The sequence below is a fragment of the Temnothorax americanus genome, unplaced genomic scaffold, assembly GCF_048541705.1.
Source record: "Temnothorax americanus isolate GAGA-0224 unplaced genomic scaffold, ASM4854170v1 Scaffold23, whole genome shotgun sequence".
NCBI classification, from domain to species: domain Eukaryota; kingdom Metazoa; phylum Arthropoda; class Insecta; order Hymenoptera; family Formicidae; genus Temnothorax; species Temnothorax americanus.
Window position 1 is genome coordinate 1,158,033 of NW_027509371.1, and position 12,112 is coordinate 1,170,144.

At 32.9% G+C, this 12,112-nt stretch overlaps 3 protein-coding genes across 7 annotated transcripts in view; 2 read left to right on the forward strand and 1 right to left on the reverse strand.

Annotated features, from left to right (window-relative positions):
* Positions 1–12,112, forward strand: part of LOC143898296 (uncharacterized) — a 25,945-nt gene continuing 13,833 nt past the window's right edge. Inside the window, exons 1-4 of one of the 2 annotated variants that reach the window (XM_077407677.1) lie at positions 3–180; positions 611–883; positions 1,084–1,167; positions 1,291–2,227. In XM_077407677.1, the coding sequence (XP_077263803.1) occupies positions 162–180; positions 611–883; positions 1,084–1,142 (351 nt within the window). In that variant the 5' untranslated portion in view covers positions 3–161 and the 3' untranslated portion in view covers positions 1,143–1,167; positions 1,291–2,227. Of the gene's footprint in view, positions 181–610; positions 884–1,083; positions 1,168–1,290; positions 2,228–12,112 lie in introns of those variants that run through there. The other variant, XM_077407679.1, reaches the window with a different exon arrangement.
* Positions 3,165–5,300, forward strand: LOC143898295 (uncharacterized). Its single transcript, XM_077407676.1, has 5 exons — positions 3,165–3,321; positions 3,430–3,467; positions 3,692–3,859; positions 4,023–4,113; positions 5,081–5,300. The coding sequence occupies exons 1-5, from the start codon at positions 3,300–3,302 to the stop codon at positions 5,128–5,130; spliced, it is 369 nt and encodes a 122-aa protein (XP_077263802.1). The 5' UTR covers positions 3,165–3,299; the 3' UTR covers positions 5,131–5,300.
* Positions 5,381–12,112, reverse strand: part of LOC143898275 (uncharacterized) — a 7,942-nt gene continuing 1,210 nt past the window's right edge. The window contains exons 1-13 of one of the 4 annotated variants that reach the window (XM_077407633.1): positions 11,652–11,767; positions 11,049–11,202; positions 9,655–9,785; positions 9,282–9,416; positions 9,019–9,183; positions 8,844–8,932; positions 8,591–8,768; positions 8,083–8,311; positions 7,793–7,954; positions 7,502–7,656; positions 6,554–6,789; positions 6,110–6,323; positions 5,381–5,965 (exon numbers count right to left, since the gene is read on the reverse strand). In XM_077407633.1, the coding sequence (XP_077263759.1) occupies positions 5,718–5,965; positions 6,110–6,323; positions 6,554–6,789; positions 7,502–7,656; positions 7,793–7,954; positions 8,083–8,311; positions 8,591–8,768; positions 8,844–8,932; positions 9,019–9,183; positions 9,282–9,416; positions 9,655–9,785; positions 11,049–11,202; positions 11,652–11,709 (2,154 nt within the window). In that variant the 5' untranslated portion in view covers positions 11,710–11,767 and the 3' untranslated portion in view covers positions 5,381–5,717. Of the gene's footprint in view, positions 5,966–6,109; positions 6,324–6,553; positions 6,790–7,501; positions 7,657–7,792; positions 7,955–8,082; positions 8,312–8,590; positions 8,769–8,843; positions 8,933–9,018; positions 9,184–9,281; positions 9,417–9,654; positions 9,786–11,048; positions 11,203–11,651; positions 11,892–12,112 lie in introns of those variants that run through there. The other 3 variants (XM_077407631.1, XM_077407630.1, XM_077407632.1) reach the window with 3 other exon arrangements.

The following is a 12,112-nucleotide window of genomic DNA, read 5'->3' on the forward strand; positions in this document are numbered from 1 at the left end:
AGTCGGAAACAGATAAAAGTGGACAACGATATAAGTGGAAAAACAGCTAGCTAAAGACTGTCATTTGGTTGCTGTTCCGAGGATCGTTTAAGTCGCTTCCATTTCGCGTCTTTACTCATTTCTTAAACTTGACATCGGATTACTCGCGCACGGATACAATCATGAAATATATTTTTACACGTGAGTACGATATAACGAAATAGCTATTGACCTTTTTTTTTCAAATGTATAAAATATCAGAGAGTTTTTCTTTCTCCTCTTTTTAGAATATTTCTCTTAACATGCGATACATCTGAATTTGAGTAATTTATTTTCTATATTTTGTCAAGTCGTCTAAATATTTAGAGTGCGATCCACTTGGCGCTCCAAACGCTCTTGATGGAAACATTTTATCCTTGCCAAAATACGTACTGCTCTGAAGCGTTGGAAACGTCTAGAGGATCGCACCTTTAGTCTAAATATTTAAAGAAATATTTAAAGAAAAAGAAAACGGAAAGATATTTTCTCGACGCTTTATTCGATAGTTCCAATTTCGAGGTTTCTGGATTTGTCTGCAAATTTTCGTTAAAATGCGCGTACGCACGTCATGACACGTCATTTTACTCGATAGCTGTGCACGTATTGACCATGATTTGGTTGGTCGCCTTGGCATTCCCGCAAAGAGACCCGTCGGACGGGATCGCCAATGACTCTATAATATTCGATAATAATGAAGCGAGTAGCACCACACCGAGAATCACCGCATCGAGTACCACCTCCACGCAAAGCACTGCAACTAATTGTCCGTGTGTCGCGACTGCCGAATACAACCCGGTATGCGGCACCGATAACGTTACCTATTGGAATATGGGAAGATTTAATTGCGCGAGAAATTGTAATCCAGGTATACCATTAATTCTACTTTATTGTTTCATATTATTGTATCATTATTTTTTTATTATTATATTAAATTTAAATTTATTTAACGTCTCTCTGTAAATACTTTTCTGTAATATTTCTCTTTATCTCTTTTATTTAATTATTAAATTATTTATAATTTTTGATTTTGTGACACTTTCTTAATAACGCTAAATATTTTATAAGGACTCGAGATAAGAGTGATCAGGGCTTGCGAACCATACATCCAGCAGAGCAGTAATTGAATATTGCATGGCCTGCCATATATAGGTACGGATAAATGAGGTTTTTTTAATATTGATAAAATTGTATAACATTATTTTATTTTATTTTTTTTATTATTATTATCTTTTTTTCGTATATATTAAAACCGGCACGCTTTGAATGTTACAGACTTGCACACGTTCATTAAAGAAAATTCCTGATATGCGATCGCAATCATCAGTTCCTGGTCATCGACATGTCGCAAACTCCATGTGTTATTAATGTTTGATGTATTACTACATTTAAACATGTGCATTTTTAATTTGTTATTGCTAATACTTTATGTAAAAACTACGATCTATATTATAATTATACTGTATATATTTGTGTATACAGTATAATTATATTAAATTATATTACATAATATATATTAGATTACATATTTCTACTGTTATTATATTAAATTAAGATTTAACAATCCATACAATACAAATAATTACTTGTTGTGTTCTAACACATTACCGCTATCAATTATTTATATTAATATGTCCACAAATTCGTAGTGAAAAAATTTCTCAAATTTTCTCCGAAATTTTGTATTTGAATTAAGTTTTATGAAAAATTCTAAATAATTATTCTTAGATACTTTCAGAAATAATTGAATGAGGATTTTCGGAATATTTCAGTATCTGTATGAAAATTTCTGATAAATTGTACAGATTTTCTCATATTTATTCAGATTTCTACAAAGATATGTTGGCGGGAAAAATCTGAAATATTTTATTCTTATTTTGTCTGTTTTTCTAAAGAAAAAAAAACATTTCAATTCGTAAAAAATATCTGAAAAATCCTGAGCATTCTGAGAAAGTCTAATAATTTTTATAGAAATTCTAATTTTTAATATGAACAATTTTGAGACATTTTTCCACCAAGGCTGTCATGATAGCAGCCGCAACTCTAAATGATTTTTAGTTTTAAAACACTGCGACATAAATAACACAATCCTATTGTAGCTACCAAAAGATGTATTCGAGAAGATAATCTTGCTGATAGGATACTTACTATTAGCATTCTCTTATGTGATTTGCAAGAATAAGTCTGACGAATAAACGCTCACTCGTAAGAATGCGACGACCTGAATAAGTCATGACGAATTCTCGACGAAAGGTTTTTTTTTTTTTTAAAGAAGATTCCAAGTTAATGTATTAATTAACTTTTATATTCTTCTTATAATTAATGTAATATTTTGATATTACTATTTCTATAACTTTTTGTTAGAAAAAAAAGGAATTCGAATAACAACATCGCGTAAATGTTCTTTAAATCTTAAATATATTATATAGTACGGTAAAATTAATTGGTGTTAAATAAATGGTAAATTGGTAGCAAATAGTATTTAAGCAACGGTACTTAAAAGCTATTTAAACTATTTAAAGATATTTTTTAAGGTAAAAAAGGTATTTAAAATTATTTTACAAAGCAGATAACTACAGCAAGTTTTATCTCGGTACTTACTGCCAATTTACCACAATTGTATTGTGCCGTGCCTAATTCTTACTCGATCGTTTTGCCGTTTATTTGGTGTTAAAAATCTTGCGCGATTTTTTACGTCAATTTATTTTTATTTTATGAGAAGTTGTATTACATGTCTGCTGTTGTTTTGCAAATATTGATTAAATTAACGGATGTTGCATGAAATTTGTTACCTCGCTTGTTACCAAAGAAATTTGTTGCAGATGATTGACGAAGTAAACTTTTCCTAAAGAAAACAAATGAAACAAAAAATTAAAAAATTGAAACAATAATTATATATGTTTTTCGTATCGTGTATCGCAGTTTGGAACAAATCAGAAATAAACGTTGTTTGTGATATACATAATATGAAATGCATAATTAGTGGAAAAGATTGTCATGCTATATATTTAATTCGCTTTAATATTTTTTTATTTTTACAAAAAATTTGGCAATTAGCATGCAATGAATAAGTCATTTTATATTTAGGAAATTCCCTCTTTGCTCATACTTACGCGTACTGTAGATAGGAGCGCTGGTTGGCAACCGGTTCTATAAAAAGAACCGCAACTAAGGCTGCCAATTAGTAGATCGTCGAAGTCGAACTTCTGTAGATCATCTTGAGCGTATAAGAAGTCGCGCAACGTCGATACTTGACAATCTCTTATCAAGCAGACTTCAGCAAAATGTTATTTTATTTATCGCTGAGTAAGAAAACTATTTCAAACACTTTGCGCGTGACGTGAAGTATTATTCTCATACACCCACATCAGCTGATTTTAGTATCATCTCAATGGTGTTAAATAATTCTTACAGTTGCTGTACCACCATTTCTCATTGCTGCATTTCCACAAGTAAGTAAAATGTCCTTTCGTACGATCTGTTATAAGAGAGAATTTGAGAAATATTTAAACAATTTGAGACATTTGGATATGTTGTAATGTTGAATATGTTGTTAAGAAATTAATATAATCGTATGTTTTTGTGTTTGTTAAAAGTAATATTTCTGTATTTTCGAAAAAAAGTATTTTCGAGAGTCTAATATTTGTAAGTTTAATTCGATATATATATTTCATAGAATTTGGATAATGCAGTTCAAGCAGATGGCTTCGTTTTTGATGGTGCTGTAGCTTCCGAGCAATCTAATGGAAGCCAAAGAATTCCTTCAACATCCACACCGACAATTGTGACGTCTACTACTCTGACTAATAATTACATATACAATGCATGCTTAGATAATTGCCCGGTAATTAAAATTCTTTTCTTACTGAAATCATCAACGTAAATTTTATTCAAAGCTAACGTTTCAATCGAGAGAGAACCTTTTGAATTTTGCACATTTGCTTCTGAAAAGTAATTTTAATATTGAATCTATAATGCATTATTTTCTATTAACACTTCTATTATAGGTAACACACGAATACAATCCTGTTTGTGGTACAGACAACGTCGATTACACCAATCCAGGAGGATTGGGTTGCGCGCAACGCTGTGGAAAAGGTGATATATTTTATAAAAACTTTTTTATATTTAACAGTTGTATTTATTTTGCTATATGAAAGATATATGCGCGATAACAATAAAAAAACAAGCTTTCTGTCAGAGTAACAATGATCTCCAAGATCAATTTTTTGCTTTAACGCTAGAACGGTCGAGCTAATCGTTTTATTAGTTTTTAATGAGACAAATAAATTATTTTGATCAATTCTTTTAATTTATCTTTATTATTATTATTATTATTGCTTAAACACTTGAAATTATATTAGGGAAGACCGGGGCTATTCGTGACACATTTTTGTTTCGAATTTTTTTCTCGCGTCGTATAAATGTTTGACTTACAGATAAGAAAGAATACCATAAAATCTACTCGAATCATGCATCATGCTTAGTGAAGTGGAGTGACTGAATACAATTTACCGTTTCGGATCTTTTATTATTTTATTCGGCGAGAAAACAAATTTTCGGGATTTGAAAAATTTTACTTTGAGCACTTGAAGTTAGACTTTCTGTCAGAGAGAAAAATGGTTGACACGCAAATGCCATTCCGTTGGTACTTAGAGGATACTAAGAAACATCTGTGATTGATATTACAGGATTCTAGCAGCAAGCATTTTAAAGTTAGGCCCGCGACAAAATTTCAGCAGTGTCACGAACAGCCCCGATCTCCCTTAATTATATTTATTTAGCAAATTGATATTAATATGTAAAGCATTATGAATAAAGAGGCCAAAATTAGATAAGAAAATTTTTTCTTTTATATCACACAAGAGATGGAAGAAAACCATTCTTCCAAATATTTTCGGTCGTTCTAGCATTAATGGATTTTGCAATAGCAAATTTATACATTTAACGATCTTTGCCCTGTAAAATATATAAAATGATAAAAAAAAACTCATATGTAATTATACAAGGCAGTGCAATTGTGAACGCATTAAAATGTTCAATACACAATATTTTATATTTACAGAGGTCACACTAAATCATTATGGACGCTGTTCAACAGGCAGAACTGGATAACTTGCAATTTTCATTACACAATACAATTCATGATAATAAATGTTTTAATGAAAGACTGGCAAGTATAAGAAAAATAAACATATTTACACACCGCTATATGTATACATAATATATTCAATGTAAGTGTATTTATTTGCTTTTTAAACGAGAATAATAATTTGTTGACTTTATTTTCACTTTGGTCTTTTTACTTTGTATATTTATAAAATTAAAATTAACAATTACTAACATTAAACGAATTATATAAATGAATTTTATAATATTTATAAATCGTTAATAGACATATATATATCTCATATATGTATTACATTTAATGCAAAAAATGTATCTCTATTTTAAAAGTTTAACTTTTGTTTACAATAAAATGACTGACTGGAATTTCTTAAAAAACAAAAACTATATTTTCTATTATTACATAAATAAGTCAAAAGTAACCACTGATTACTTTACTTGAAAATTTTATGACTTTAAACTTATATAAAAGTGCAACAATTTTTTTCATTTTTTTCAACTTTAAGACCTTTTACACAAATCTATATAATATCTAAAGTTATCCTTGCGTTTGAAAAATGGGGAAAAAGAATCTGTCATCCGATCGAGGAATCGTTTCGGTCGGCCCACCTGACCCTTCGTGCAATTTCGAAGTTTCCTCCGTGAATGCCATAAAGGTGTCTCGCCAATATCTCAGCTCTGTCCTCTTCGGCCTCTACGGCCATTCTTCTGTAGCGACGAACGGCTATGATGCAACCGGCAGTGAGTACAATCTGAATTATCAACCAAAAGATCAGAAGACCTAGAGCTAGACTCGCGTCCACGCAAAAAAGGCTGTCCGATTCTGAAAATAGAACAAGACTCGTATAGCTCCATTAACTCTGCAGTAATTTTATTATTTATAATAAATATCTATAGAATTCGGAAGTGCAAATCGAAGTTCCCGACGCTTGGAGGACGTAGCGGTACCGATATATATTAAACTCACTTCCGCCGGTGATCAACAGCGTATCAGGATTTTCCCTGGATAAATGGCCCGCTGTTATCACTGGACTTTGAACGACGATAGATAGTTGTAACGGTAATTCCGCGGGCGTGAGGTTTCTGAAAATTTCTGTTACCTCGGCGGTGACCGGCTCCTCGACCGGCCCGATCGACCGTCGCTTCCTGCCGTACGAGAGCTGTCCTCCTCTGCATGTGGCCTTCAAAGAAATCATAAATTTTTAATTTTCTCGCTCTTTAATTAATACAATTGTAATTTATACAAAGTGCTAAATTAATATTTACTTATTAAAAAAATATCACTAATATATTCCTTTATGTAAAAAAAGTTTATTATAATATCTTCTAATATTATATTACATAATACAATCACGACTTAAGCAATGTAAAAATCATGTTAAAGTGTTAAAAAGATTAGTCTTAAACTTACTGGTTCACATTCCTCGATACAAAATCTGACGATGACGTTGAATCGGACAATTTGACTGTCGGGAAACTTGAAGGCAGTAAATGTTGAGATCAAAGAACGGTTATCGATTGGATCTTTCAACAGCGCGGGAAACGTCGCCGGATCCGTCGGACACCCAATCTCGTCCAAAAGAAGATACGAGGATTCTCCGGATGCGCTACTAGCTACTAGGTGTCCAGCTGCGATGTCGTAAGTTCCTGTCAAAGAAATTATATCATTCTTTTTTTAGATAGTCGAGATAAAAGATGTATTTCATACACAGCTAAAACTGAATTCGTAAAGTTTTTTTTTACATTTTTAACATTCTTACCCGGTAAAAAATTTTTCGTATAAAAACATATAAATATATACAATTATATATGAAATATGTCTATACATGTTATTTTTCTCTTGTAATAATCTGTGTTCGTATATACAGAAAAAATAATAACAAAAAGAATCTAAAAATAATTAAAAAGATCATTTTCGCATTGTATTTTTTTATAAAAAGTGAAGTTTGAGGAATTGAGAAAAATTTGTCTATATATAATAATCATATACATATAAATACACCAGAGTAGTAACTATAACAGCTGTTACATTTATATATGATTATATATGGGCAAATTTTTCTCATTTCCTCAAACTCCACTTTTTATAAAAAATACAATGCAAAAATAATCTTTTTAATTATTTTTGGTTCTTCTTTTTATTATTTTTCCTGTACGATATACGAACACAGATTATACAAGAGAAAAAAACATATATGGACATATTTCATATATAATTATATATATTTATATCTGTTTTTATATGAAAAATTTTTTACCAGGTAAAAAAATTCTAGTTTTGATAGAATAAAATTCAGTGATAAAAGAGAAACCATAAACTGGGAACATCTTATGTAAATGCCGCACAAAAGATACTCACCGTTCACGGGATGAATTTCAATTCTGAGCGTTAGCTTCTGCCCCAATTGGGTAACGACGGCGTCCGTATTGTCTTCGTTGAGAATTCTCATCGTAATCACTGGCACCTCGGATGATACGTTCACTACAATTGACCCAACCGGCGGTACGCCTGCGCTAAAAAGAGTAACCAGAGCCGGAATATCGGGGACGCTTGTCACAGTTTTGCATCAAATGGTGGCAAATTAAATTATATGTCACTCGTTTGAAAAAATTGTGTACGCGATTCTATATGAAGAAAAGCTAGACTTACTTTGGATCCTCGAAAGAGAAATTCGAATGAACGGTCACGTTTCTCGGTTCCGGTAGGCTACTATCGTCTAAGGAGCATCCGACTCTCACCGACTGATCTCCTAATCGCTGAATGATTGGATTGTATTGTATCACAATAGTGGCCCAGACCAACGTGTGCGTCCTGCAAAAAATAAGACCCGGTGGCTTAATAAAATCGGCCTTTAATTCGACCAATAATTTTTTGTTTTATTACATTTAACAACGATCTAAAATTAATCGAGCCGATTAAATGGTTTCGAGGCCAAGTACCGGTTTTCATTGTCGATGGAAAACGCGGGTGTAAGGCCGCACGCAATGCCGGGCTTCTCGATTTGCTCTTTCTTTGGCAGCGGCAATCTTAATATCGTCACGTTGTGCCCAACACCGTTAATGCTGCAAGCAGTGATGTCTCCGTATCCAGTCGCGTACATCCGTCCTACGAAGGGCTCCGGAGTGGTCAGTATGACTGTCATGGTTGATTCGCCGCACTCCACTTTCACTGCGAAACAAGGTAGTGCCTCAGTATGAAAAATGTTGGACAATAAAACTTGTAGACTGTAATAAGTAAACAGCGATTGATATGTATATATAATGTAGACTGTAGAATAAATAAATATTGACATTTCCGGCCACACCGCGAGTAGGATCTTATGTCTAATAATAATTTTTGTAAAATTTATATATTTTGTTTTAATGCTTTTTTGAATCATGTGCCTTGAATCATGTGACCGTAGTTTTATGGGCAAAACTTATACAACTATCCACATTGCAAACATACGATCTAGACAAGGCTCTTGTTCCTTGTAGACCACGTTAGGTCTGGTAACCAGCGAACTAACTCCAAGACCGATTGTGCTATCGGAATGCAGGAGACAGAGCGGTTTTTCCTCCGAATAGTCGACAGTGTAGGCTCTGCAAATGAAACCATCCACACTGCGGTCACATCTCTCCTCGCACTAAAAAATAATCACGATCAAGTAACAGAGTGAATCGGCTCACCCAAAAAAACGGACAGGAAATATATAGAATACCTGCTTTAGGTCAAGTCCTGGCAACGCCACATCCGAATATGGCAACGATACGTTCCGGAATTCTGCATAGGAACAATAGCTCTTCTTCGCTATATCAGGACGTATAAATTCAATTCAATTCGAATGCAGTTCGGTCTTACGATTTACAAAAAGGCAGATCGGTTTAGCGACTTACTTATATTATGGCACTGATCCTGTAGATACTCATCTCGATACATCGACGATCTGTAGGCTTGCGGTCTGGTACCCCTTTCGAGCTTCGACAACGAACACGTGCCAATGGTATCGTTGATTGACAAAGGCTCGCCCGTACGGTATTGCGCGGACGCACATTCGTCTCCTGAGATTATTTCAATCGTTCATATATAGCTTGCAGTTTTTTGACAGTTTCAATTTATTTGATAGCTATGGCACAATTCATATGATTACTTTGCATACCTGCTTGCAAACACTTCTCGTAACACTCGCTTCTCTTTAGTGCTTGATGAAACCAGCCGGACTGCCCCTCTTTCAATATAGCTCCCAAGGTTCTTTCTACTTGCCACAATCTCTGCTGTTTGCAGCTCGGTGGGACTGAAAGTGCGAACGCAAAGAGCTTTAAAAGATGCATTTCCGAAAACATTTCCAAAAGTTTCCTTCAGGGATGAGATAAATTATTAACACTTTTTTTCAACGCTTTTCAGATGATTTCCTTCTATCAGATAATTGAATTCAAATATAACTTGAATTATATTTTATATAAAAATATAATACTTTATATATTTTATATAAAAATGTTATACTTTATATACCATGAAAGAACAGTCCTTACCTGTAATACAGATCTGATGGAAAAGTGTGGCATTCGTTTCGGGAATGAGTTCCTCGCTTTTTACTTGCACACTGTAACAGATGTTCCTCGCGAAGTCGACTACGAAAGCTGTGCAGTTCAGACTTTTACACCTGTAGACAAATTTTTAAGCGGTAAATCTGCATACTTTTCTGCACAACAGAGAATCATACTTATAACAATACTCGTAACAATACTTTTATTTTTATTTTTATTTATATTAATTTTTTTAATGAAGATGTTATGATATCAAAGCATTAATCTTAATTTTCGCACAAGGCGAGCATAATTTACTGAATGTATCTACGAATATACATACGTAGGCAATTCCATGTCAAGTCGAACAAGAAATGACCTCGTAATTTTTTAATTGATCGTGCGCGCGCGCGCGAAACTTCTTTAACGTGAAACATATAGATACAAAATAAGGAGGTAAGTATTTTTTTGGTCTAAAATATTTTTTTGCGATACAATTTTCGTGAAAAATAAAGAAATTATCAACTAAGAAAAATTAATATTTCTATTATTTCCCCGTAGGGAAATCTTAAATTTTTTAAATTATTATAATATTTTTTAAAATGTAATATTTATAAATGTGACTTGTATAATGTTGATTATATTCAACATTGTAAATTATGCCATTCATCCTGTACATTTTTCCTGCAAAAGATTTCCGAAGAAATCGATGCGCCACGCTACTTGGTCAAACCAGAGGCGAGCATGGCGCAAGGGTCAGTCGTTAAAAATACATAAAAATAGAATCCATCGTTTCTCCATAAAATAAAAAAAGTGTACTTTTTGGTAAAAAATAATTAAGAGCATTTCAATTTCTTATACCAATTAAAATTTGCAATTTTTTATAAATTTAAACTATTTTTATAAAAAAGATTATCTCTTTAGTTTAAAAATGCATTTTTTAAGATTTCTCAATAACAAATATAACTATAGAGATATTAATTTTTAAAGTTGACGACTCCTTTATTTTTCACGAAAATTGTATTACTTATAACTTCTGTGAAAAAAATATTTTGGGCAAAAAAATACGTATCTCTTTATCTTATATATATTTTATATAAAAAAATGTTTCACGCGCTCGCGATCAATTTACAAACGAGTTCATTTTTTATCCGATTTAACGTGGAATTACCCATGTGTAATACAATATTCATAATTCATCTAGAGATTGTATTTTCCTTATGATATCAGACTTCCTGGAATAACTGAGAAATTTATTTGTTGGAATATAGTTATAAAGTTGACGAAAAAGAGGGAGATAAGTAATTGATTAAATTTATTTGGAATTATTGTTGGAATATAATTATAAAGTTGACGGAATTAAGAGAGAGATATAATTAATTGATGAAATGACGAATCACCTGTCAAAGCAAGGCGCGATGATACCATTGTTACCTATGGACGTTTCTGTAACACCGTTTCTGTAAATTACAGTCTCTATAGCGTTTGCTGGCTTGGCCCCGACGATCTTTTCCCATCCCGTATCTTGATCCTGACAACTCTGATGAGACCAACCTGAAGGGCATATAGATGCGCGTTTTGTTAAGTATGGAGCTGCAGTTAAACAGCCTTGTGTCATGCCTACACAATGCACTACGCGCTATCGCTGATGCTAGATAAAGAACACGATTGTAAATGCAACTCGCGGACGGACAATTGTTTAAACACGTCTTGCGACTAGTCAAACTTATAGTTAAAAAATATGTGAAATAAAAGATGAATTAAAAATTGAATGTTTTCGCTAAAAAAAAGTGCCTTTTTAAAAATAATAAAAAATCTATTTTTAATTTAAATTATTTTTAAAAACTTCTCAGCTTAAAATAATATTTGTCTGTAATATTTGTTCTATAATTAATCGTATATTTCTACTTTGTAAAAAAAAGAATTCTTTTTTCACACTTCACGATGTGTTAATGTCTATAGCTATATTTTTCGTAGTGTATCACTCGCACGTTGAGCCTCACCTGTACTTAAAACAAGGCAGCAGGTGAAAACCATGCCGGCGAAACTCAATGTCGTCATCTTGTATGTTTGCACTACAAACGACGGGACAAGACTAAATTGCGACAGATGGTTTTTTTTTTTTCAGGAATTTTTTCCAGATTGTTCTACCTCCGGAACAGCATCTCCTGCTTCTAATCGCACCACTGATGTACCTGTGCAAATGTCGTTACGTAACGTCGCGCCGCTATCACGTGTAAAAACTGAAATCGGCACGCGTGACACATTAGGTCGCGTATAGGTTTGCTGTCGAGTGGAAAAGCAGTTAAACATGATCATCCGCGATTAGCGCGGCTTTCTTCTTTAAGGACCCTTTTAACCTCCCTTTTAACTTCAATAAGGTTTTAAAATAATGCAACGTTTCTCACAAGCGAGTTCCTAACGTTAACGTTTTATGTGTGCCATTTTTACCTCGCGCGCTTTT

Excerpts from the sequence above, each read along its gene's own strand:
- LOC143898295 (XM_077407676.1), top strand. The coding sequence starts at position 3,300 with ATGTTATTTTATTTATCGCTGA. Across the intron at positions 3,322-3,429 it reads GTTATTTTATTTATCGCTGA|TTGCTGTACCACCATTTCTC; the intron begins GTAAGAAAACTA and ends TAATTCTTACAG. Across the intron at positions 3,860-4,022 it reads CATGCTTAGATAATTGCCCG|GTAACACACGAATACAATCC; the intron begins GTAATTAAAATT and ends CTTCTATTATAG.